The 27,789-nt window shown below is 38.2% G+C and overlaps 1 protein-coding gene across 1 annotated transcript in view; it reads right to left on the bottom strand.

Moving 5' to 3' along the window:
- Nucleotides 1-27,789, bottom strand: part of SHISAL2A (shisa like 2A) — a 2,291,278-nt gene that overhangs the window by 1,148,767 nt on the left and 1,114,722 nt on the right. The window contains exon 2 of the mRNA XM_044085954.1: nucleotides 3,501-3,640. Coding sequence (XP_043941889.1) covers nucleotides 3,501-3,640 — 140 coding nt within the window. The remainder of the gene's footprint in view (nucleotides 1-3,500; nucleotides 3,641-27,789) is intronic.

Below are 27,789 nucleotides of genomic sequence, written 5' to 3' on the forward strand. Positions count from 1 at the left end.
AAGCACTGTAAATATTTGTGTTATAGATGGGATTAAATCATTATATTGTACAGATTCTGGAATTCCTCTAATAATAATGTTATTCCTCCTGGATCTTGCTTCTAAGTCAGTAATCTTGCTTTGAATAGCCTGAATATCCAAGTCATGCGTATTTGTTTTTTTTTACCAGTAAAGTTAGTTTATCTTCATTTTCAGAAATCCGAGCTTCAGACTTTTCCATTCTTTCAAGTAATTGGTTACAAGAATTTCCAAATGTTTGTATTTGGTTGGTTAATTCTTTCAGAGCTTCTTGAATGGGTAACAAGGCAGTTCTGATGCCTTCCATATTTAGTGCCTGATCGGATTTAGTTTTAGTCCCTGGCTTTTGTTGTTCTTGTTGTTTAGTAATTCTTTGCCTTTTGGAAATCACATCTTTTTCCGGTGACTGCAGTTCTGAAAGTTTTGTTTTAGTAGTGGTTATGTCCATATTTTTTTCCTCTTTCGACATCTTATCCCAGCACAAAAGTTTACAGTGTATAGAGCACACGGTTCCTTTGTTTGATTCTCTTTTCAGAGGCAGCTAATCTATTACAATCTAATATATTAAATATTATAAATGTTGAATAATGTATTATTTTTCAATTTTTCTTCTTCCTACAGAATAGTTGAATGAAGTTGAAATTATTTTACCGAAGGTTTAATGTTAAAAAGTTCCTAGTATCCATTCTAGGTTTAGATTTCCTCAGGGTATATGCAGAGATGCAGTTCAGCAGTGTTCACAGAATGGCAGCCATCTTTGAATCTAGTATCCTACATTTTTTTAAAATAAGCTAGTTGGAAAGGCCGGAAATGTACAGTCATTATTCAGGCAACTCTGTGTCTGTTGAATCACTATAATACTTTCTGCTTTGGCAAGACAATTCTCAGTACATTTGAATGTCAGGATGATATGCTAATGAGAAAGCCTATATTTAGTGATAAGCAATACCTCAATCAAATTGTCACTGCAGGCTTAACGGATCATTGTTACATGATACATCATGCATTTAAATTTTAATTCTGTGTACATCACATGAGCCATGTTTCTGACTAGTGGCATCATTTCTAAACAGGAACGTTTCAGAACTGTTACATACTCCATAGTTCTAACTTCACATTCAAGCACCTTCAGACATCCTTAGTAGCGGTCAATGTTTAGTATCAGTTAGTTGATACTACAGAACACCTCCTTGCTATTTTGTCTCATGAAAAGTAACTGGATAAGCAAATCCTTTAGTATTCATTCTTAGAGCTGTGGGGTGTAATAGCTTTCTTAATAACAACTTGAGTAGAAAAATCATGATACCCAACGGCTGGAAGGAATCCAGACTTGAGAGATTTAAAGATACTATCTTAAACAGTGCCCCCTCTGCTAATTCTGTCTCTCCCAAGAAATGCATCTTATAGGATGCACTAATTGCCTGACAATTTTTACTAATCATATGGGATTCATATTCCCCATGGGTTAAGCATAAACACCATTAGAACACTACTATTCCAATACCATTTACTATTTGTTTGCATATGGTTATAGCAAAACCCAGATTCATGCCAGACACATGATTCAGTGTGACAAACTTGCTACTATTCTGTCTGTAGAGAACCACTATTGATGTCATGAGGAAAAGTTCATCAGGTCTTGTCACACAGGGCCTAACAGGAGCCATATAAGCAGCCACCCTTAGATAGAAAATTGGTGGGGGGGGGGGCTTTTGAATACAAAAAGAATATGCTACAATACAGAACAGATATCTCCCTTATCACCATAAACTAAGAAACAGTACAACAAACGTATACAACTTGTCCAGTCCAAAGCTCCAAATGAAACCCAAAATCCAAGTATATCACAATAAAAACAGTTTTATTTTTCCACAGAGTTTGAGTGCTTTTGTGTGATTATAACTAAAGACTTCTTCAGAACCAAACAAACATTACAAACACACACCTTTTATCCTATTGAAATTAGTCACCCGACCCAATGTTATTAATTAATACTTCCCCCATTGTTCAAACATTTCCTTAAAAAAAACAACTTTAAAACGAACAATGATTAAAAAAAACAATTATTCAACAAATAATTTAATTGAGAACTTAATAAGAACATTATTAAAAAAATCATACATTGTATGATTTTAATTTAAGAATGTAGTTAATACTCACATAATCATTTAATCCAGGTGGGCTGAAAGCTGCCAGCCTGATTTGCCATTTTAACTCACGGGCCTCTAATACATCCTTCCATGGACCCCCCCCCAGGATTTTTTTCCACAATTTCTATACCACAAAATACAAACTTCTGTCCTATATGTTGACTCACATGTTTGGCCAAAGCATTAGTAGCTTTTAAATGCTTGATGTCCAGTTGATGCTCATATATGCGATCTCTAAAACTCCTTTGGGTTTTACTCACATAAAATCCAGGACAAACAGTGCATAGAGCGACATACAGTAAGCCCTTAGTATTACAATTACAATAAATACAATCTCCCTTACAATCATCCATTAGTGAGATTTTACTTAAAAACCATAAGGAATATTTAAGTATACAACATTTTAAGATTTAAACTTAACCTGCCATGAAACATGTCTGTGCCCCCTATGATGGATGACCATACAGTTTGAGAAATGTTGGACAATAGTAATAGCAAATGGAGTAGCATCCTGCCAAATTAACATTTCATTAAAGATAGATATTATGTTATTTTCTGAAATTATATTTATCAAGCATTCATTTTCTTGGTAATAAATGTTTTTCATTGTGGTGGTTTAATGTTTGCCAAGATGTTTGTTTACATACTTTTACTCAAAAATTCAAAATGTATAAATGTATATATACTTATAGCTACATAAATTAAGTTAGACTTCTGATGTTTAAACTGTGTCAGATATTGTGCTTAAAATGTTAAAAGTAAACACATTTAATAAAATGTAAATTAATAATACCCATGTTTCTCAACTTTTTTGCAGAAGACATCAGCACAAAGCCAAAAGCACCCAGCTACACTGAAAACATAAAGGAGACAATTTCCTCATCACTATTCACTAAAATAACAATAGCAAATGAAACAAAATTTTGACCCTTCTTGATGATCACATATGCCAGCATTTGGGTAAAGTCCCTTTGCTCAATCTCTACACCTCCACAGACATTTGGCATTAAAAACATGTGTACATAATTATGACAAGTGTCTATCTATCTATGTAGATGTGTGTTCATCCTCAGTGACACCAAAGAAGCTGCATTAAATTAAATAAGGAGAAACCTAAACATCTGACAGTCTGAGCTGAGGCTATAATGTGAGTGAAGATGGATAAGATAAGCACCAAATAATTCTATTGGTTCTTGTTCTGTGCCACATCCAATCAACATGCATTGCATATCCAGTATATTAATGAAATAATGGTGGCTATTACAGTACTGTACAAAATGCACTACATATACTGAAGAATGTCTATTTCCTTAATATCTCACTGTGCCTTACCTGGCGTCTGTAAGTGCAGTCCTGTATCCAACCTGTTGTGTGGTTTTGTGCTGATGAACAGATAGCAGAGAACACACACTGTGATGATGAAGGCAAGCAAAACTACAGCAGCGATTGACAGGCCCACAAGTGCTCCGATACTAAAGCAGAAGGAAAAAAACCAGGACAGAAAACGAATTCTTAGTAAAGATCTCTGAGAACAGGAAGCAAGAAAGCAAAATACTGGCTGAGCTATAATGATTCAGTCGTACTGCTTAAACATCCCTACAATACCTACGTCAACACCACCTCTGTCCACACTATTCATAGTCAAATAGAAAATACCTTTGAAATGACTGCTTAAAGTACAAGTAGTGTAGCAGGTTAGAGTACAGCACCACAGTTATGATTAAAAATCATAGTGTTCAAAGATAACATGCTGTCTTTCTGTCTCATTTATGAATGACTGGTGATGCTTCATCATTCCTCTGATGTTGTTAAATACAAGTAATATTTTACAATCATGTTTGTTAAGTATTAAGGTGACCTAAAACAGTTGACTAGAAAAGGCAAACAGTGATGCCATTTTCAGCTCAATCCATGGTGAAGGACATCGGTGAGGAGTTAATAAAAAGCAGTTAAGCAAGGTTTTTGAGGAATATACATAAATGCACATGTTCTTTTTAATCTGCCTTCTTGAATAAAAAAGAACATTCACACTGCTGTCTTTATAATCCTCCAATACCCCCTACCAATCAATTTAAAAAAAAATAACTGTGCACACCTCAAAAGTCTGATTGTGGTGAAAACATGATATTCCGACTTGCTTTACATGAATGCACACTAGTCCTGCAAAACCAGACTAGTGACTGTATAATTTGATTGCAACAGCCAGGATTAGCCATTATCACCCACAAACAGCTGCTGCACCCAGCAATTTCAGCCCCATTGTTCAATGAGTGCACCCTGGTTATCTGGCTAAGTTAATAATAAGTAATTATGTACACAGTAATGTATCTCAAATTATTTCATATAAATGTAAGATCCTGCAAAGCTAGCTACGAAAACAAAATCACCACTAATTCCAAGGACAACCACAAAGCATTCTATAGCTATGTCAAGAAACTCGATGGCAACACCCAGATGTGTTCTGAGTTACAGCACAAAGGCACAAAAATTACAGAAACAACTGATATTGCCAACATCCTGGCAGATAGGTTCAGTGCTCACTTTACACCCCTCTCACCCCCTAAATGGCCCATATCTATGCAGGAATAATGCAGAGTCCCTGTAATCACAACTACACAGGTAAAAGCTGCACTCTCTAAAGCCAGAAACACAGCATCCATGTGACCGGACAACATCCCAGGCTGCGTTTTACACGAACTTCAGACCGAACTGGCTTCCCACTTAAGCACCATGTTCAATAATAGCCTCGCATCAGGCTTTGTGCCCACTGAATGGTGCACAGCAACAGTTATCCCACTCCACAAAGGGGGAGCCACCACTGATCCCAGGAACTATCGACCTATTAGCCTGATGAGCCTGGTCTGCAAGGCCATGGAACTTATCATCATGGAACTCATAAACAAAGACATTGGTAACCTCCAAACTCTGGAGCCCACCCAGTTCAGGTTTGTGAAAGGCAGATCATGCCTCCTGAACCTGATTGACTTCTTTGAGGCAGTCACCAAGGCCTTAGATGAGGGTAAGGTGGTTCACACAACCTATCTTGACCTCACCAAGGCTTTCGACACCACCCCCCATTCTGGAATTATAGCTAAACTCACTAAACTAGGTATAAATCCCTACATCACTAGATGGATTGCCAACTGGCTCACTGACAGAACCCACACTGTAAAAGTTGCAGACTCCAAATCTGACCTCAAAGCAGTGACAAGTGGAGTACCACAGGGTTCAATCCTGGGACCTCTCCTGTTTGGTATCTACTTCTCTGAAGTACAGGCTAACACAGAAGGCCTCTGGCTAATGAAGTTTGCAGATGACTGCAAACTAGGAACCATAGTCAAGTCCCCAAATGATGTGGACACCCTAAAGAAGGGCCTTGCTGAGACAGATGCCTGGTGTCAGAGCCATGGCCTCAAGCTCAATGCCAAAAAGTGCAATGTCATCCCCTTTGGTAAAAACTCTGTACCCATGAACTACCACATAGGCAGCAATCTACTTAACACTGAATGTGTGATAAGAGACCTTGGGACCCAGGTGGACTGTAGTCTCTCCTTTGATAGTCACATTGTCACAGTCATCATAAAAGGGTTCTCATCCAGGAAAAAATAGGTCATTGTTTCCCTCTACTCAACACTCATTAGACCCATTATAGAGTACAATGCCCCTTTTGAAATGTACCTCACAAGGCATCTGCAGCAGCTGGAAAGGCCACAGAAGTACCTCACAAAGAGGATTACTGGCCTCAAACAAATGCCCTACACTCACCACCTCAAAAAACTCCAGCTTTACTCCATAGCATATCGCCTACTCCGAGGTGATCTCACCCTAACATATAAAGCTATGTCAAACCTAGAGCTGTTGGACAAGCTACACCTAAAGAAATCCCAATCCCTCCGAGCTACACGCTCTAGGGACCCAAACCTTGTCACCACAATAAACAGGACATGCTGGAGGGATAGATTCCTCTCCCATACTCTGGAACAAGCTACCCATCTATGTCAAACAAAGTTCTTCATTAGCACTCTTCAAGAAAAATCTTGATGAGTGGATGGGAAATAGGAAATACACCCCGGGGATCACTTCTGTGTCTCTGCTCAACAGCGGCACAGGAAAATAACTTTCTTGAGTGGCATAAGCCAGGGAACCTTGTTGGCTAGGCTTATGTAGGCCGTAGGGCTGATAGCCTAGTACCTACCTATGAACACTGGAAGTGGTAGAACAATCTCCTCACTGTCTGTATGCAGAGTCCCTTGACATGAGGAAGAGAATAAGAATATAGCAGATGGCACTGTTTCCATGACACTGAAAGGGCAGTGGTGCAGCTTAATATGTCTCAGGTTACTTTGGTTACTTTGGTTGTACCTGCATCATTTCAAGAATTCAGAGTATAGTCAGCATTAATTGATATATGGAGCATGGAAAATATTGTGTAAGCAGGATTTGCATGTTACAGCATATACATTAGGTAGGGATATACTTAGAACTGATGGTCCTTGTCAGCCAACACAAATCTGTGTTTCTATGGACAATTATATTTTTGTTTGTTTTAACTAATGTCTATGAAGAAATGCTGAATAGTTTATTTTAAATTTAAAATGATTTACTCGGTTTGTTGTTAAAATTTTACCTCAAGTTATACACTAAAATATAAATTTGTGTACATTGTGTTTCATTCCATTAACACTGACACATGCAGATTTTCTTCTTTATCTTCACAAACATTTAAAATGAGATGGCTATTTTTCCTGATGTGAAATAGTGCCATGTGGTATAGTTATGCCTCAGATGGGATCCGGCTTTAATATGGAAGCTTGCTGAGCACTCAGCTCCAGGCTGACTTTGTGATTTAATATAATTTATTACACAGTTGGAATTCTGGAGTAACAGATGGTGTCATACTTTCTGTAAAGGGACAGAAAACAAGCAGTGAACAAAGCAATCACAGCAACTAATTTCAGGGCCTTTTCTCATCTTAGATGAGATTAACTGAATGTATTATATGTGATAAACGTGCAGCAGCAGTAAGTTGGCCCCTTCCTAAATATACCAGTTCCAGACAATTGTATTTTGGCAAATTTATATAGCTGGTCCTGTGGTATATTTATCTAAAGTAAAGGAAGTTTTCCCTTGCATTGCCTTGGCTTCTAATCTTTATCAATCCAAAACAGGATTTCTATGAATGCTATATATGATCATTTAAGATGCACATAAGTGATAAAGAAATAAACATCAGTTATTTTAAATTTTTTTTAGAAGAACTGATACCTGAAGAACAAGGAAATCTGATGTTGGAATATTATAAAAAATAAGTCAACCTAAACAGTGCTATTAAAAAGACCTAAGCATAGTCAGGGAACTTATAAATTACTGGTAACCAAATTCAACACAAAAATCCAAAAAAATGCAAAATAATGCGATCCGGTAAACAATAAAGGAGCTCTTCAGTAATTCCACACGATACTGCCGCAAAGTCACCCAAAGGTTTATTGAATAAATCCACAAAGTAGAAAAAACACTGAACTAAAGAAATAGTTGTATAAAATTCATATAAAATTCATGGATTGAGTGCTTTCGTCTCCAAATCGGAGACTTCATCAGAATCCATGAAATAAAACAAACCACTCATTTTATACATAAAACACTAATTAACCAGAATCTTTTTGAATTGAATAATTGCCTATCTTAAAGGGCCAATGAGTTACTAATGCCTTTGAATACATCACAATACAAGAAGCATCACTGTAAGAAAAACAAACCAAGGTTACTAAATGAAATACCATAGTACTACATTAGTAAAATGAAATAAAAACTATATATATATATATATATATATATATATATATATATATATATATATATATATATATATATTCTAAAACCATGTATGAAATGTTTTGTATATAAGTACAAGATAATAAATAAATAAATAAATAGTAATCAATGATGAATAAATAAATAGATAGTAGTATTAATAATACATAAAATCTAAGAAAATATAATATATCAATATTTATAAATATAAAAAAATATATATATAATAGTAAACCAGTATGTACGTATATATATATATATATATATATATATATATATATATATATATATATATATATATATATATATATGTATATATATATGTGTGATATATAATTTGATGATAGTCATGAATGTAAAAGTACAAGGAACATATAAATAAATAAATAAATTATTACAAATTACTTGTTCACTGTGGCCATCCATATTAATGTTTATTTTTTTTTGGGTCTGCTGCAAACATTTTCAATGCTGGGGTGATGGAGATGTGGTCATTTAGACCCTTCCCACAACAAGAATCCAGTCTGAGTTGCCACATCTTTTCTTTAAACTCCAGTTGCGTTTCCCAATCTCCACCCCTATCAGGACACTTGACCACCTCTATAACCCAGAATTTAAAATCAGCTGTTTTACAAATTAACATGTGTCTATACAAGGCGTTATTTTCATTTTGTTTGTTAATATCCCTCACGTGTTCATAAATTCTGGATCTTAAGTGCCTTTCAATTTTACCCACATAATAACTCCAACAGACTTTGCAATATGCAAGGTACACCACTCCTTTAGTGTAACAGCTACTGTAGTCCTTGGCTATTAAATTCATTCTAAGACTGGGTAGTCTTAACTCTTTTTGTCCAGATATAAATGCACACTGTGCGCACCTACCACACTTGAAAGTCCCACATTTTTTACTAGTACTTTGGATTTTAACCTTTTTTCTCTCTAATATATTCTTAATATTCATGTTCCTTCTGTAACTATATTGTATATCCATTTTAAATACGTCAGTTTTAAAGGACATGTCCCTAAACATCTCCCAAGTCTCATTAATACATTTTCTTAACCAACCCATTCCCTGATGGCATGTAAGGGTAAGGTATGGCATTCTATTAAAACTGTTTTTGTTTTTATTTTTGTTTCTGTTTTTATTACTATAACTATTCATATTACCATTGACAGTGTTGTCTTCTGACCCATTCTCATTGCTACTATTCATATTAGTGTTTATGTTCTTAACTAAAAGTGGGGTATACTTTCTTTCATTACATCTCCCTTCTTGTATTTGATTAATTACATCACATATTAATTCTGGGGGGTACCCGCTCTCCTGGAACAATTTGCCAACATGTTCAATCTCTTCAATAAATTCTTTGTCATCTGAGATCATTCTTGCCATTCTAATCATTTGTCCCTTTAAAATGTTCCTTTTGAGTACGTATGAATGGTCACTGTCAAAATGTAAATAAGCATTGGAAAAATGTTTTTTCCTATAAATATTAGATTTAAAACATTTATTTGAATAATCCTTGTCCAACCTCACATCCAAATAATGTATAAAATCTAATCCAATTTCATGTGTGAATTCTAAAAAGGTGGTAGTTTGATTAATATATTTCACAAATTCATCAAGTTTACTAACTGGCCCATTCCATACAACAAAAATATCATCCAAAAATCTATAGTATTTAGCCAAATACATATAGTAGTCGGATGAAAAAATATATCTAATTCCCAGCACAGCATAATAATGTTCGCATATATCGGCGCACAGGCAGAGCCCATTGTTACCGCCTCTTTTTGATGAAAGTATTCCCCCTGAAAATAAAGGTAGTTATATCTTAAAACTAACTCCATATTTTCAAGTACCAACTTGAATTTGTCATTATTTAAAAAATTCATTTCCAATAACATGTCCTCAAACCATACCATCCCCAGTTCTTGGGGTATAACCGAAAACAAGTCCTTAACATCAATGGTAATGAAAATGCTATTGTCACTGTATGGGCACCCACCCATCTTCATCAAAAAATCCCATGAATCTACTAAAATGTGACAGTATTTTTCATAAAACTTTTTTAGCTTAAAATCAACATACACTGCCAAAGGTTGGGTTTTAGATCCTTGAGATGAAACAATGGGTCTCATAGGGGGGGTCGTCTGTAGACTTGTGGACCTTGGGTATACCAAGAATACCTGGTATCACCGGTTTATGAACTTTAAGGAAATTATACAAATCAAGGTCAATCAAACCCTGCATCAAATTGTCATCCAGTATAATATCAATCTGTCTATATGATATATATATTTCATTCTTTGAGACTCTATTGTATTTGATCTCATTATCTAGAATCTTTATTGTTTACCGGATCGCATTTTTTTGAACTTATAAATTAGCTATCTATCAAATCATATTGCAGCCAAGTGGCCGAAAATAGGATTCAATAAAGCCTACGTGGTCATTTTTGACCATGTGCGCATCACAGCACAATGCACACACGACTGCGAATATTTTTGGATTCAGCAAACTCTGTAGCAGCGCGCACTCATGGACAAACATGGAGTTTTCTGTGGCATACAGATTACAGCATAAGTAGCTGAATTGTATGCTAATGAAGCAAACCAACATGGTGGACCGATTCAACAAGCTGTAAAGCAACTGTGTAGACTCTGTGCTAATGTTGTCCATGTATTAGAAACATTTCTGAATACAGCCACAGAAAGGAGTCTGCATGGAAACAAGTGCAAGTAAAAGTCCTTAGATTTGTACAGAAATGAACATAACATGTAACCCCACACACATTATGACATTATTAGACATGCTGGATGCTAGAAAATTAGATTAACAATATCAACAATTCCTTTTTAAGTACCATGACATAAATGCAGCTTTGCTGCCCCACCCCCAAATGAAGACTATACTCGTAACTAATGTCAACAGCTAAAAGTGTAAGCCCCATAAAACAGACTATTCCTACTGTCATGTAAGCATATGCAGTATGCATCTGACAGAATACAGTCAAATTCAATCAAAACATGTAGTCCTCTGTGCAGATATATAGCAAAGTAATACGCTCCCTTGTGTGTACAACATTGGGCTCTCCTTCAGTTTCCTTTCCTACATGATTACCAGCCTTGCAGATTCAGGACTGTCAGCACAGTGAATATGCAAATGAGGTCAAAACTCATTAGAATTGCTGAATCCCAAAGTATTTTAACTGTGTAGGGATGTTCACTTAGTGTACGCACTTCCACAGCGTTCATTTTCAATGGATGGCAACAGTGTATGATGACATCCGGGATATGTGTCAGGTTACACTTACTGAGGTGTACATTTAGGTCTGTGAAGGGTGAAAGTGCACTCTTCAAGAAAAATCTTGATGATTGGATGAGAGATAGGAAATTCACCCCGGGGATCATTTCTGTGGTTCTGCTTGACAGGGGCACAGGAAAATCATTTTCTTGGGTGGCAAAAGCCAGGGCACCATTTGGCTAGGCTTATATAGGCCCTAGGGCCAATAGTCTAGTACCTACATATGAACCGATGCACCTATGTAAGCAGTGCACAGTTCACCAGTTCTGTTTCATCCTCTTTATTGTTTGTTAAACTGTGTCATCTCTGCCACTTTAAGTAAATATTTTTTTTAATTTCTGTCGTTTCCATCATGTGGCTCCTAGAACAGTGGCGAGAAATGGAAGAATGAATGGCAGGTTTCTCTGTGCTTGTCACATAACTATTCCTGTGGCAGCACATGTATGTGTAGGGCTACAGTATAGATGTTCCTGTGTTCTAATACAGGGTCTGCAACCTTTCCTTCACTTTTTGAGTTGCATGCTTGTGTGATATCACAGGAACAGAGAAAAGTAATAACGGGATTACTTGTGTTTACCTGATTTAAGTGCTGGTGTGAGTAACAGTGCATAGGCAAGCATCGTGCACTAATGAGCACCAGTGGAGCTGATATAGTCACTAAAGTAGCAGATCTTTTTCATAGGTGCTAATTACAACATAAGCAGGTGATTTTCAGTACAGTGCTGCTATTCAATAAGCTATAAAGGATCCATCTATCCTCCATTCTGTTTTTTCCTGAATACTTCAATATTATGGGATTAGCGACAAGGAAACTTTAGCCCTGAAATAAAATTGTGCCAACTGCTGCATTTGCAAGGTAAGTCCTAAGCCTAAAATGTATTCTTTAATAATATTATGGCATATCCTTGTATTTCAAGTGTTATGTCTAGTCAAGTAATTAGTGGTAGATTTCTACAGAAAGTACCTTAACATGTGACAGCAAACACCTATTTTACTTATATGTGTCCATTTCTAATTTTGAAAAACCAGAATCACCACTCCAAGTAGCCAAGAACCAGACTCGGTAGTATCAAATAAAAATATTTAATTCCACAACAAGAAAGACTCAGTAGTAACACAGTCAGTCAAGCGCTTTCGTCATCCAAGACTTCTTCAGACCTGTGAAATACATCATTGACATACCTTAAATAAGCAGCCCCCCCACTTAACACACTAATTAAACTTTATAAACATACACCCTAAAAAATAATTCTAAAACAGCAATACATAACACATAAATAAAAATTTGAACTAGTACAAAGTGTTTGACAAGTATGGTATATAATAACACCAATACTCTAACTTAGTAGCCCTATGTTTCAACTCTGGCTTGATACAAATGTGGTCATTAATACCAGGGGCTACAGTGGCATTCAAATTAATTTGCCATCGCATTTCATCCCTGTCCAATTTGTTAGTCCTGTCACCCCCTCTAATGTCCATACCTACCACCTCCAAAATACCAAAATGGAAAAAGTGGTCAGGATTGAGGTTAATATGCCGGAATGGTGCATTATTGTCTTCCCTTTTCCTAATACTATATAGGTGTTCATAAATTCTTCTCCAAAACCTCCTTTCCATTTTACCTATATAGAAATTGTGAAAACTTATATGTGTCTATTACTTATTTTGTTTGTCTTATTCCTCTTGTGTTTAATTGCACTTTTTGTGTGATGCACTATGTAGCACAAACAGTGGAAATGGAAAATAAATACATTTCAGGTTTGGCTGTGTTTATCTGGTTTGTGCAAAGCACAGTTTACCATCTAGTAAGAAGACAGCCCAAAATAGAAACTAGATACATTTAATTAATACCTTTGACCATCATGAAAACCCTGCCTTGAGTACAGAATGCACTGGGTTCTAGTACAGAATGTGCACCTTTGTTTTACTGCCGTGACATTGCATTTTACAGCAATGAAGTGCAACATAGACAACTGCTTCCTCAACATTCTTGTGGCAACAGGTGTAACAGCGGGACTGCCATACACACGGTCATGGGTTCGAATGCAGCATATTCCATACAGTATTACTTTTAATGATGGAATAATCTATGTATAATTACAGTTATGATCAAATGTAATACTGTGGGTATACTGGGTAGTATAGTCCTGTAAATGTATTCCTGTTATCTGGACCGGCATGGCTTTAACATTTGTGAAATAGGCATACACAGCTGCCTGTACATTCAATTCCTTGCCACTGTTGCATTCTGCTTGTCAGACATTAGCAATGTGGCTCACATTTGTGCATGGCTTACCTACATCCAAACAGGTGTAACTTGCAGGCGTGTACATTTTGTTAACCATTGCACAAATCTGCTGCTCACTCTGCTATGGGACTGTATATACGATGCTTTATTATTGGTGTTTATTGTCCATTTCCTATGCATGACATAAAACTACATGTGGAAACATAGCAAACTAAGGGAACAGTCTTACTATATGTCATCTATTTACAATACATCCATCTGTTGCCCCCCCCCCCCCAACCAAACAGTACAACCCTGGGGTCTCAGTATTTGTTTCTACACATATATCAGCCACAATACAAAGTGTAATATATAATATTGTTCTGTGCTCCCACATGGATAGGCCTAGTTGGTGGTGTTCAAAACCTCAGTCTGCTAAGCTCAAACATCCAACTATGCTAAGTAAGGGTACTTGTGTTTTATACAGCTAGGCTTCTACACACCCTAATGCTGTTAGGCTACTGGCATCATATGAACCTATGAATCTATGTACCTACGTATGCAGGCTTTCTAACTTGTCCCCCACATGGCCTGCTGATATCATCTACTATAAGTTCACTTGCAGTCTTGTATAAATCAGACTTGTGCCATGGTACTTGTGTAAAGTGCTGTGTTTTGTAGTCTGTGCACTTAGATAGGTAGAGGCTCTGTTTGCACTGCAGTCAACTGTATGTGTGTCTGTAGCAGCTGTTAGTTGACATTAGAGAGCATTTTACATCAGCAGTTGGGACACTGTTATTACCATATGCTCAATAAACAATGCTGATGTCATCAATTATATCAGATTATTGCACATGAGGTCATCCCACCAAGGCATGATTGGACACTGGCCTGGCGGCCAGGCAGACATCATTTCATCTGATACCAGACAGGTTAGAGTGGCAGGTCTTTTAATCCATACACATACATCATGGCATGGTTTGTAGGCCCTCTCTTATCTTGATGAGGAAGTATTGTAGTCTGAATAGCTGCTGCATGTGTCTGGTGAAGTACATGTAAAAGAGAGCATTATACTATATTACTGTTCTGATGAGATTTGACTACAGTGCTGTCATACAATCCTGAAATGTGAATGTAATGATGTGACTTAAGTGCACCATAAGTTTGTACTGGAAAAGTATTATAGAGAAAAGTTAGAAAGTAAAAAAACACATTGCAGTTTCTGACTTCACAACCCTTACAAGACAATACACTATAAAGTAGTGAAATTATGATGCTATCCACTGTATAACTTGGCAAGGCAAATATAAATGACAGGTACAATTATTAGTTCAACAACACAAATGCAGATATACTAAGCACTTATGTAACTATGCACCCTATTCATCAGATACAAAGCTTTTGTATCCCAATCACAAGAACTGGCTCTGCCAGAAGTTGAACTGGCACCTCCACACCCAAGGTCAGATGCAGTACTGCTACATGAATGTGGCTGATGTCTGCTGGACATGCTCTCTTCACAGAAAGTCTAGTCTGCCACATCTGGGTGTGGACAGCGCACTCACCAATGGAGCAGTGGAAGTACTGTCACTACATGAGCGAGATCAGGCATGGCCACATTGGCTGTCAGCAAATGTTGTAGCTGACCTACGCCCATGAGGACACCATTCCCCTCCCAGCAGATACTCCATCACAGACACTGCTTTTTCCATGACAGACATCCCTTGGTCCATCACAGACACCCCTCTTTAAAACATGTCATTCATCTGATCCAGTGAATCTGCAATACAGTGGAGGCAGTTATGCATGTCAGGCAGTGCCACATCTACAACCCTGAGCATTTGTCTGGAACACCTTTCTGAACATAGGTTCATAGGTTAGGTTATCTGCCCAAGGGCATTTATATGGCTAGCCAGAATGTGTTGGCTTTTGCCATCCCCTTAGATTAGTTCCCTGTGCCTCTGTCCAGCAGAGCCATTAGTTTCCTGCACCACTGTCCAGAAGAGCCATTAGTTCAATGTGCCACTGTCCAGCAGAGCCAGTGAAGTGATCCCCAGGGTAAATTTTCTGTTTCTCATCCACCCGTCAAGGTTTTTCTTGAAGAGTGTTAGTGAGGGGCTCTGCCTGATGTATACTGGAATCCTGTTCCAAAGTATGGGGAGTCTCTGGGATAGGAATCCATCCCTTCAGCATGTCCTATTTATCATTGTGGTGAGGTTTATATCTCTAGAGCATGTGGCTCTCTGGGATTTGTTTTGTTTTTTTAGATGGAGCATGTCCATCAGTTCTGGGTTGGACATGGTCTTGTATGTCAGGCAGAGATCACCTCTGAGTAAGCGGTATGCAACTGAGTACAGCTGAAGTTTCTTGAGTTGGGCTACATAGGACATCTGTTTGAGGCCAGTAATCCTTTTGGTGAGGTACTTTTCTAGCCTGTCCAGCTGGTGCAGGTGTCTTGTAAGGTACATCCCAAATGGGGCATTGTATTCTATGATGGGTCTAATGAGTGATGAGTAGAGTGGCACAATAACCTCTTTTGTTCTAGACGCAAACCCTTTTGTGATTAGGTGGGCCACATAGAAGGATTTTCTAACCACCTTGGCAATATGTTTATCAAAGGAGAGATTACTATCTACTTGGGTACCCAGATCCCTTATTACATTTTCTGTATTTAGGGGACTACCACCTATGTGGTAGTTCATGGGTACTTTGTTTTTTCCTAAGGGGATGACTATGCACTTTTTGGCATTTAGCTTGAGGCCATGATTTTGACACCAGGTATTCATCTCAGTGAGACCCATCTGGAGGGTGACTGTATCAGACGGAGAATCAATTATGGCCCCTAGTTTGCAGTCATCTGCGAACTTGGTCAGCCAGAGTCCTCCTATGCTTGCCTGTACCTCTGAGAAGTATATACCAAACAGGAGGGGTCCTAGGACTGAGCCCTAGGGGACGCCACTTGTAACAGGTTTAGAGTTGGACGTAGAGCTGGCAACTCTCACAATGAGGGTTCTATCCATGAGCTAGTTGGCAACTCATCTCATGATGTAGGGGTTTATGCTCAAGCTGGTGAGCTTATCTATAATACTTGAATGGGGAATGTTGTTGAAAGCTTTTGTGAGGTCTAGGTAGGCTGTGTGGACCTCCTTTCCCTCATCTAATGCCTTGGTAACCATCTCAAAGAAGTCCACCAGGTTTAGGAGGCATGATCTGCCCTTAACAAAACCAAACTGGGTAGGGTCCAAGGTTTGGAGGTTCCCAATGTGTCTGTTAATGAGTTCCATGATGATGCATTCCATAGCCTTGCAGACCAGGCTAGTCATGCTTATAGGGCGAGAGTTTCTGGGGTCCATTGTGGCTCCACCTTTGTGGAGTGGGATAACTGGTGCTGTGCGCCACTCTGTGGGTATGTAGCCTGTAGAGAGGCTGAGTTTGAACAGTGTGTTTAGGTGAGGAGTTAGTTCATTTTGGAGCTCTTGTAAGACACAGCCTGGGACCCCGTCCAGTCCCATTGAAACTGTGTTTTTGGCTTTGGATAGGGCTGTTTTAACCAGTGTGTCAGTGATTGATGGGGCCCTACATTCTTGTGGTATGGTTATGGGCCCTTTAGGGGGTGAGAGGGGGGTGAAGTTTGTACTAAACCTGTCTGCCAGAATGTTTGCAATAACAGTCGGTTCAGTATATTTTGTGCCATTCTGCACTAACTCAGAGCAGATCTGAGAGTTTCCACTTAGGTTTTTGACATAGCTAAATAACGCTTTGTGGTTATCTTTGGAGTCATTGGCAATTCTACTTTTAAAACTAGCCTTGGATGATTTAATGAGGGATCATAGTTTCTTGCTGATAATGATCAGGGATGTCTTTCCTTCTTGGGATTTTACTCTTTTCTGTACTAGTTTCCTCCTTCTGTTGTATAGCTTGTTTATGGCAGGGGTCCACCAGACTGGTTTCCTTTTCTTGGAGGAGTGAGTCTTGGTTTTACTTGGAATAGCACGATCCATGCATTCCTGCAGATGCTCATAGAGTGCCTTTGTAAAGGTTTCAGCAGCTTGGACAGCATTGTCCTTTAGCATGGGGGCTGTGAACCTTTCCATCTTGGTCTTAAGTAATGTGAAGTTTGCTTTTGAAAAGTTTTTCATGGTGGTTTCCTTGATTGGGGGTGGGGCGGAATGTGGATATCCAGAGTGATTAGTCTATGGTCTAATCTAACCATATAATCAATAAAACTGTAGGATACACCACGAGAAGTCCAAGGTAATGAAAACGTTCTTCTTTATTCAAACAAGAAATATAAAACTAAGGATGAGCACTTTCGCATGCACCATGCACGCTTCATCAGATCTAATTAATGAATATCGGTCTTGACTTTATATAGTCTAGGTGAATCATTTAAACAATCACAATCAACAATCAGCAATCTAGCTGAAAGCATTTCCACCAATTAAATTTTAAAGTGTCCTGGTGCATATCAAGACCCTTGATATATTGAGTACTTTTAGTAACAAGAAGATAAAATATGTTTACATCTTTTTAATGCACCAGGACACTTTAAAATTTAATTGGTGGAAATGCTTTCAGCTAGATTGCTGATTGTTGATTGTGATTGTTTAACTGATTCACCTAGACTATATAAAGTCAAGACCAATATTCATTAATTAGATCTGATGAGGCGTGCATGGTGCACGCGAAAGCGCTCATCCTTAGTTTTATATTTCTTGTTTGAATAAAGAAGAACGTTTTCATTACCTTGGACTTCTCGTGGTGTATCCTACAGTTTTATTGATTATATCGTTTGGCTTTGCTTATTGCTGGGAGGATACTTTAGGAGTGTCAGCGGTATTATTTTCACAAGTCTAATCTAACCAGTGAGGGGTTGACCTCCGGTGTGGATCACCGGTCGCTCATGTTGGTGATGACCAGGTCCAATATGTTGTTCCCTCTGGTGGGGGTGTTGACCAGTTGATCCAGGGCGTTTGAGTTTATAAATTCTAGGAAGCATTGGGCAAGGGAGTTAGTACTTGAGTAGTTCTCCCAATTTATGTTTGGGTAATTGAAATCTCCCAGTATTAAGGTGTTTGGTAGGACCTTCATATTCCCCAGTGTCTTCAGAAATGAGGAATGGGGGTCCTGGGCCATGGTGGGTGATCTGTAGCAAGCTACAATTTGGATTGCAGTTTTGCCCATTGTTAGTTGCACATGGATGATCTCTGATGCATTGTGCTGCGCCACTAACCTGGAGGTGTGGGTATCCTTGATGAATATGGATACACCCCCACCTTTTGTATTTCAATCCTAGTTCTGTGGCCAAAATGTATGGTATGAGGTATAGCCTAGTAGTGCTGGGATGCTCTCAGGAGCCATAAAACAGGTTTCTGTTACTGCACAGATGTCAATGTTCTCCATACTGAGGAGTGCCTCGAGTGTGTGCATTTTGAGGTTTAGACTTCTGGCGTTGAGTAGCATTACTCTCAGTTTTTGGTTACCTGTGCTATTTATGGTGGTGGGTTTGCCTTTTGAGCCTTGCCTAAAAAAGGGACTATGGGGGCGGCAAGAGTCTTGGCCAGTATTCAAAAGCCTAAGGGTGACAGGTGCAAGCCATCTCTTCCAAAGCAATGTGGCTTGTTGAGCATGTCATCCCAGGCGGACAGATACTGGATCCCCTTCGAATGACACTGAAAACTTTGCCAATTGTTGAAATTGATCATTTTTTCTTTATACTGTGGCATCATTCTTGGTGAGGGCAGGATGCTACTCAGGGTCAGGGTCATACCGGCCTGGGCTACATGATCAGAGAGCTCTTCCATGTCTCTTTTCATGTAGTCCAGGGAGGTACATCTCAGGTCATTCACACCAACGCAGACAATGACAGAGTTGTATTTGTACTTGTTCTGGAGTAACTTGAGTGCTTGTGTTATGTGGCAGATCCTGGCACCTGACAGGCAGCTAACTGTTACCTTCTCCTTATCCAGCCTAGTTAGTGGGACATCAGTGTGCCTGACTATAGAGTCGCCTATTGCTAGTGTGTGTGTGTCTGTGTGTCCATGATGTGTGTCCATGATGGCCTTAAACATTTATAGTGTGACACATGAAGAGACATCTGCACCAGGTGGAGGAGGGCAGCAGGCCCCCTCCAAGCACCCCATCAACCCTTCTGAGTGGTACGTTGCCCACACTTTATCTACAATTAGAGTCAACAGGCAGTGACGTTGCAGTAGCCACATTTCCCTTATCAATGTCCTCATCCTTCAGCTGTCCGATATCTGTTGGCTCATTGGACTGGGTAGGTATAGGCCTGCTGGCTGTGTCTGAAGACAATGAAGGGGGTGACTGGATGCCAACTTCTATGTCAGATTCAACCTCTGCACCTCACTTTCACCACCATCATTATCATCAGTGTCTGCTGAGACACTGACATCAGGTGGCATAGGGCCCACACACTTACTATCATGATCACCTCTGATAAAAATGAAGAAACACAGGAATACATGAATACCTGCACTACTATGGTGCGATACTTGGTAAACAACTAACAGTGGTGCCACTATAACAGACAGTACAGTAATACATACAACACATGAACATAAGCTATATTCTATGTTTTTATTAAGTTTTAGCAATAGATAGCATTTTTATGAAGTTTTAGCTATGGATAGCAGTTTAACTGTCTGTTTAAATTTTAAATTGAATGTTGATTGTTTAATGAGTCATGATTATATAAGGCTGTGCTTTATGCTACACTTTGTACAGTCTGAAGAAGCCCTCATGGGTGAAAGCGCTCACTGGATATAAAATAAAGAACGTTCCTTGGTTACTGGGAGTTATTGTTCTTTGAATTGTTGAGTTTTGGAAGATATTTGGTCTTGGAAGCAGCCGAGTGTTCCTGCGACTTTATTTGAAGTTTAACTCTGATTTATTTTAGTGGGAACACTGTTTTCTGGGTCGGAGCGTTGTATCTGATTGTTAATACATACAACACGCCTAAAATGACACATTATGATATTTCTTTAAATTAATCTGCAGTACTAATATAAATTTGATTGGCTTACCATCTGCAGGAGGCATATCTTGTTGGATTCCTGACAGTCCTGAAAGAAGTTAAGTAAGAGGTAAGGGCAATGTCATCACATTTAATAGTAAGAGGGGGGTAACACATGCACTTCTCTATAGCTGCATTAACTTACTACCAACAAGAACATGGCTAACAACTCCAAACTAAGATTATAACTGTAGCAATTTTCAATTCCCACTGTCAAAAAGACATGTGACACAGAAGTATCATTTATGTCAATTGCTTTACTATATAACAGTATTCAACTGGTCATATAACAAAGCCTACCTGGAAGCTGCTCTTGGGACTCAGAAGGAGTGGTGCTGACATCAAGGACAGACTGTGGTCCACTCTGCTGTGAGCACTTATTACAGGAATATTTGCCAGGAAATCTTCATTGGGGCAAGAGGTGGTTCTGTAACAGGCCCTCCCCTAGTTACCCTTTGGTCTTGGGCAGCTGCAGCTGCTGTCTTCCATGTAGTGATAATCATGTGAGTGGCCCTGTGATGCATCTGTTCAGAGCTTTGGTATTGGCCAACCACAGAATTTATGTGGTCAACAGTCTGCTGCCATAATTGTAGCCTGCGTGCCATATTACACCAACCTATTTCCAGCAGAAATGCCCCAAGTTGGCCAAGAGTGTCAAGAATTATTTTGTCCTCCACATTGCTGAATGGGGGTCTCTACCTCTTTGACATTGTTAGTGTCCTAAAAGACAACAGAGTGATAATACACATAAGTATCAGATAATTCCAAAGTAACTATTTCCAGATAAAACAGCAAAGGTAGCCAGTCAGTATTATCCACTGGAAAAACATAAAACAGTCTACAGATGTGAAATACTAACAACAGGCAGGATGCAAAACAAGGAGAGTAGCAAAAGCAACATATCCTTGTTTGTGTCATAGCAGAAATTCAGCTGTGCTCCCCCACAAAAGAACAGTCCATTCTGGTTTGTGACATAACAGTAACTCTTCTTTTCTATCTCCCACCCACAAAAGAAATGGCAAATGAACCATTTTGCTAATAAAACAGCTTTGCAATGCTAAAACCACTTTCAAGTGACCTGTTCCTGAAACATTTGTACATAATTATCAAACAGCATTCTATTTTCAAGTATTGTCAGTCGTGTGTACCTCTGAAATGGCTTGACAAATATGGCCATGCCATCAGTACACTTCTAACTAATGCATACAAATAAAATCGTAAAAGCCATTGCTACAGATTATTCATAAATATATTCCAGCATATACACTGTATAGGTAACAAAATGGAAGCATATCTGCTGGAGTTCAATACTCCTCTGTCAAGATATCTTGTGAAGAAATACACTTCCTTGAAGTCCTGCAAACATGTAACAAGTGTTATCACCATCAGTTCAGCTAGCTACACATTTGCCTTTTTGTCATGGAGTAGATTACTAATGGATTCCATCTTTCTTAGTCTGTGTTTCAGAAATGCTAATTACAGCATAAGCAGCTGAATTGCATGCTAGTCAACCAATCTGGTGGAGCTATTAAACATGCTATAAAGCATCCATGTAGACTTCATGCTGTTTTTTCCTGTGGATTTCAACAGCTGTGGAGTACAGGCACAGAAAGTCTACACAAACAGAATGTTAGGAGCTGCTGTTTCTTTAATCCATTTCTATGTGCTAGAAGCTGCAGGCAATGCTGCTGCTGCTGCCAACAGGCCTAGGCCAAGATGGAAAAGAGTTTTCTGGCAACATTTAACGTATCACAATGTACACAACATGGACATTGTAGAGTGCAACAGGCTGGACAGGGACTCTGTGACCTCTGCCAGCCACAACTCAGAGGCAGAGCCTTTACATCCCAATGTATTGGCTGTATACTGCTTGCATCATAGTCAGCCCTGAGCTAACACTGTGGCAACTGCTGCATTTTCAATGTAAGTCCTGAACATATACTGTAATGTATAATAATATTATGGTATGTCCTTGTATTTCATCACTTTACAATAAGCAGGTAAAGGGTGTGAGATTTGTACAGAAAGCAATATAACATGTGACAGCACTGAGGTATTTGACTTGTATGTGTCCATTAGCAAGTAATAGGCCTCAAGCATCAAAGATTCACACATTCATACCTTTCCAAAGTACTGATGATCACTGCATGCCCTCAGTTTAGTACCACATGTTTGTAATGGGAAATTATTACAGAGAGAAGTTAGAAAGTAATGAGATACATTGCAGTTTCTGACTTTGCAACCCTCACAAGATCAAACAGGCAGGATGCAAAACAAGGAGAATAACAAGAGCAACATATGGGTTTGTGCCATAACAGTAACTCAGCTTGGTCCCTCCCTCTAAAGAATAGTGGACCCTTACATGTGCCATAACAGGAAGTTACCTTTGCTCCTCCAAATAAGCAGTCTATGCATGTTTGTTCCATCTAACCTGACCTTCATTTGATTGCAACTGCATATCATAGTATTCCCAGTTAATATCCTAACATATTTTAAGGTAAATTATATAGACTGGCTTACACACTGCATGTCTGTGAGTACTGGTCAGATAATTAATAAATAACAAAAAACACAGAAAGGTAAGTCAGAGCTGTTTGTTTGCAAGAAATAATCATAACAGGTTGTGTGATCACTAAATTAAATCCAAATATATTAAATATAATACATGTACAAATAGTTTATGCCTTGATATCAGTGTACATTCACTTGCACTTGGTTGTGTAAGGAACTACTTCATTTATTTGCTGAAAAACTGTTTGTGTGGCAAAGATGGATAAGGCATCCATCCTCTTTCTGAAAGTGCATTGGAGAGAGAGTTGAAATCCAGACCTATGTAGTCATATCTCATGTGTACTTACATTTTCTACTGTGTGTGTCATAGATTGATTTTCCTCATTTCAACTATTTCTGTTTTTTTTTTTTTTCCAATGTGCTGCTTAGCACAAATATGTTTGGCTATGCTCATATGGTTTGTGCCTACAGTAGCAGTGCACAGACTGGAGGAATGGACCACCCAGGTAGCTGACAGGACTGAGACAGAAACAAACATAAACTGGATACATTCAATTAACACTATTGGCCATTGTGCAAACATATTGCCCACTAGTGCATGTTCTCGAGTATTGTGTTTCCATGATGGTAAATGATGTGCAATATTTTCAAATGTTGCAAAATCAAAAAGTACAAATTTCAGTAAGTGAAATACCTGCAATTGGTGGGAAAACATCATTCTACATTGGTCTTGATCTGTGGTAGGAATGGCAGGCACTTATTGGAGAAATTTTGAGATTCAGTGCTCAAAGATGAGGTGTCTATGAGTCCAAAGAGTTAGTGGGACTCCTAGTGAATGAACATAGACCCATGTTACTGCAAAGAGACTATTGTGGCTTGGATTACAATTCAAAGGCATGGAATAATCTTACCCAGGCTTTGACCAATTTTACTGCTATCCCCCACACTGATGAGCAATGTAGGAATCATTACAGAGACCTCCGTATGAGGAAGAGGGATACCCTCGACCATTGGATAAAGCAATGTAGGACTGGTGGCACCCCACAGATGTGTAAGTATCACTTACAGAACCTACTGTAAGAGTTAAAAGCTAGATATAGTCAGGATTGGTATTCATAATGGTATTCTGTTCTGTCCTGCTTTTTCCACAGCCGGCACAGACCGAGAACTGAATGCACAAACTCATGCTGCTAGACTGGCCTGAATGCGAGAAGCATGTGGTATGTAATGCATTTGAACAGTACTGTTACTGTAGCATTAAAAGTAAACACACTTTTTTTTGGTTTATTATTCAGTTGTATCAAATTGCACATGCATCTCTCAACTGTAACAGGAAAGTACGTAAGCAATAGTCTTTAGGCCAAAACAACAGTCCAGTATTGCAGAGTAGTCAGAGGTTGTAGGTTCAAACACCACACTTCTCAAATATAAAATACTGTTAAGTTTTCTTCAGTATTGCAATGTAAAGTCAGATATCTAAAGCAGTGCCACTACTGGCATACTGTAAACTGTAATCAGTATAATTGAAGCATGTATATGTGCAATATATGCACAGATCAAGGATTGTTTGCTACAATATGTAGTATAGTGTTCATCTGTTATGAACTGTTTAGTCTTAAAAGTAATGAAGAAGTTAGCAGTTTATAGTGTTAAAAGTAAAGGTAACAGAATGTATCAATGCTTTGTATGTCACATATGAAGTTACTAATATTCTTCCTTTTTATTCTCTCACTGCAGACCTTATCTTCTCTCATTTTTTTCCCCACAACACAGTGGGGTAAACCTGTCCCATGGGTTCCTCCTGCCCTCACTCCACCAGCTATGGCACTAAGGCCCAACATGTCTGGCATGCAACCTAGTAGCACCCTTTCTGCTGTCCCTGCACTACCTACCCCCCAGGTAGTTCTGCCCAACAGAATAGACCAGTGGTTCCTTCCAGGAGCAGTGACAGAGGTATTGATTTTATATCCCCCTGTGAACTGCAAGGATTGGTGCGTAGGATTATGCTACACACAGTTGGTGCATGCCTACACCAGACACTGCTCACCATCATTGTACTGAATAACACAAGGAGACACAAATATCAGACATTGTAGTCATCAGCACAGTGAGGTGAAACTGATGACAGTCCGGTGGGTGATAACACTATTCTCACTGTCACCTAGCTTGACATCCATGGATTCACTATGTCCCCATCCTCACCCCAGTGATGGTGTTCACCCACCTCTTGTATCCTTTACCGTCGCTGTGTCTTGTCTTGTATGTCCTGTCTGTCTGCTATTGCTTCCTGATCTACCCAACCTACCTGACCCAGACATACCTATGTCCCTTCACCAACATTCCTGCCTCTCCCAAAAAAGGGGGGCACTTGTCCCCCAAAAAATGTTTATTTATTTATTTGTTTGACATTTGTTAACTGGGTTAGTCCAACTGAGCCAGAAGCCCATTTTCAGTGTAGACCCGAGGAGGAAAGCTCCATAGTAATACAAACTAGAAATTATAATTACAAAACCATACAATATTAATAGAATTGCTGACATTAGGTAAAACATAGACAAGTATATAAAGTAGAATAAAATATGTACATAGTGATTATAACAGGCACTTAAGTATTAGTTAACAAGAAAACATACCACAAAAAGTGGATACTAAAATGGATAATAAAGTACACGTTTACATTGTTGCAGCATTGAAAGTGGGATATGAAAGAGAAAGAGTCATAGGAGATGTACATTAAGAAACAATGAGGATATAATAAAGTGGAGTAGGGGGATGAGGGGGTTAGGTGGTGTCTTGACAGGAGCTGGACTATGTGTTTAGGAGGTAACATTTTAGCTCTGTTTTGAAATGTTTTAGGTGTGTGATATTTCTTATGTAAAAGGGGAGTTTGTTCCAGGCCTGGGACACTAAGTATTTGTATAGGGGTTTGCCAATGTTTTTGTTGGGTTTGTAGATATCAAAGATATGTTGATCGGAGCTATGGTGAGGATGATTGGGAGTATAGTAGGATTCAAAAAAACAGCCACAAAGGTACCAAAATAAACCAGTAAATCAAACCAAGGTACCACAAGACCAAGAATAAGCCAGAGTTCTTGTAAAATCCACTTTAATATAGGCACAAACACATGAACACACACATTAAAAACCAGCATTTTCGTTTAAATCACTTCATCAGATGTGGGTCAGAGAACAAAATAATCGCTTTTATAATCCTCTAAGAAGTAAATTATCCAATAAAAAACATCCAATTAAAAACATCATGAATGCTCATGAATATTCATGTTAAAACCATATATGCTATAAAACATTCAAACCATTAAAACCATTCTGTAAACTGTTCATAAATATATAGGAAGTCAATGGAATACATTTTACAAACTTGGTAAAATAAATAAATGAATTTATAAAACCTTTACAATGCATGAATATCTTAAATAAAACCATTTCTGTTGAAATTAATGTAAAACGATTTGTTAGCACACTCTAGTGGTCAAAGTCAAAATTACATCTCAATGTGAAAGAAAAAGGAAAAAAGCAGAAAGTACAAACAACAATTGATATCTTATTTTGTTTTGTAATCTTATAACTTAGCTGCCCTTAGTTTTAACAGGGGTACGAGGGATATATTCTCATTTAAACCTGGCGGAGATGTAGCTTGAAGTGTTATTTGCCACCATAGCTCTTTATATTCTGTTCTCTTCCCATTGTCCCTCTCTAACATATTTTTTAACCCTTTCCAAAACAAAAAAAGGAATAATTAGCATTAGCACACATTAAAGAATGTTTAAAAAGGGCATTTGTTTCCTTCCCGTTCTGCATATCATACAGGTGTTCGTATATCCTCCTTTTTAGCATACGTTCAGTTTTGCCCACGTAAAAAGAATGACATACCTCACACCGAGCTAAATAAATGAGACCATTAGAATCACAATTAAAATATCCTTTGCTGCTTAGAACCATATTTCTACTACTTAAAATAACTTCTTCCTTGTTCATTATAAACCTACATTGGGAGCATCGCCCACATTTATAGGTACCAACTTTCTTTCTACCATTTGCCTCCTTTTTGTCATTTTCTAAGGTATTTTTCACACTTTGTGAGTTTTTGTACACAAATTTCAGTTATGTGTTGGTTATTTGTTCCAAATCAGTGAGGATTTTAAATGTGTTCCACCCATCAATGATAATTTTCCTGAGTACTCCACTGCCAGGATTATATTCTAGCACCATTGCTTTACTAAATTGATTCTGCTGTGAGGAGTCAATACAATGGTTCTCAATTAAGGGCTGACCAAGGATGGGTTTATATTTATCATTTCTACCTTCCTGTACTTGTTTTATAATTTCTTCAAGAAACTCTTTTGGATAACCCTTGGCTAAAAACAATCCCTTGAGAAAATTACACTCATTCAAAAAATCATTTGTATCAGATGTCATATGACTTGCCCTTACATACTGCCCTTTTACAATATTTCTCTTGTAATGAAATGGGTGAGCACTGTTGTAGTGCAAATATGAGTTAGTAAAGGTGTTTTTTTCTATGCACCTTTGAATTGAACCTATTATTTTCTTTATATATTTCTATATCTAGGTATTGTAGTTTTTCGTCGGAAACACTAAAGGTAAATTTGAGAAATGGGGTGGTGGTATGCATAAAATAAACAAATTCCTGAATTCTATTCTTATTGTCCACCCAAAAAATGCAGATGTCATCCAGGAACCT

The sequence above is a fragment of the Protopterus annectens genome, chromosome 10.part0 (assembly GCF_019279795.1).
Source record: "Protopterus annectens isolate FY-2018-M chromosome 10.part0, PAN1.0, whole genome shotgun sequence".
Classification (NCBI taxonomy): domain Eukaryota; kingdom Metazoa; phylum Chordata; order Ceratodontiformes; family Protopteridae; genus Protopterus; species Protopterus annectens.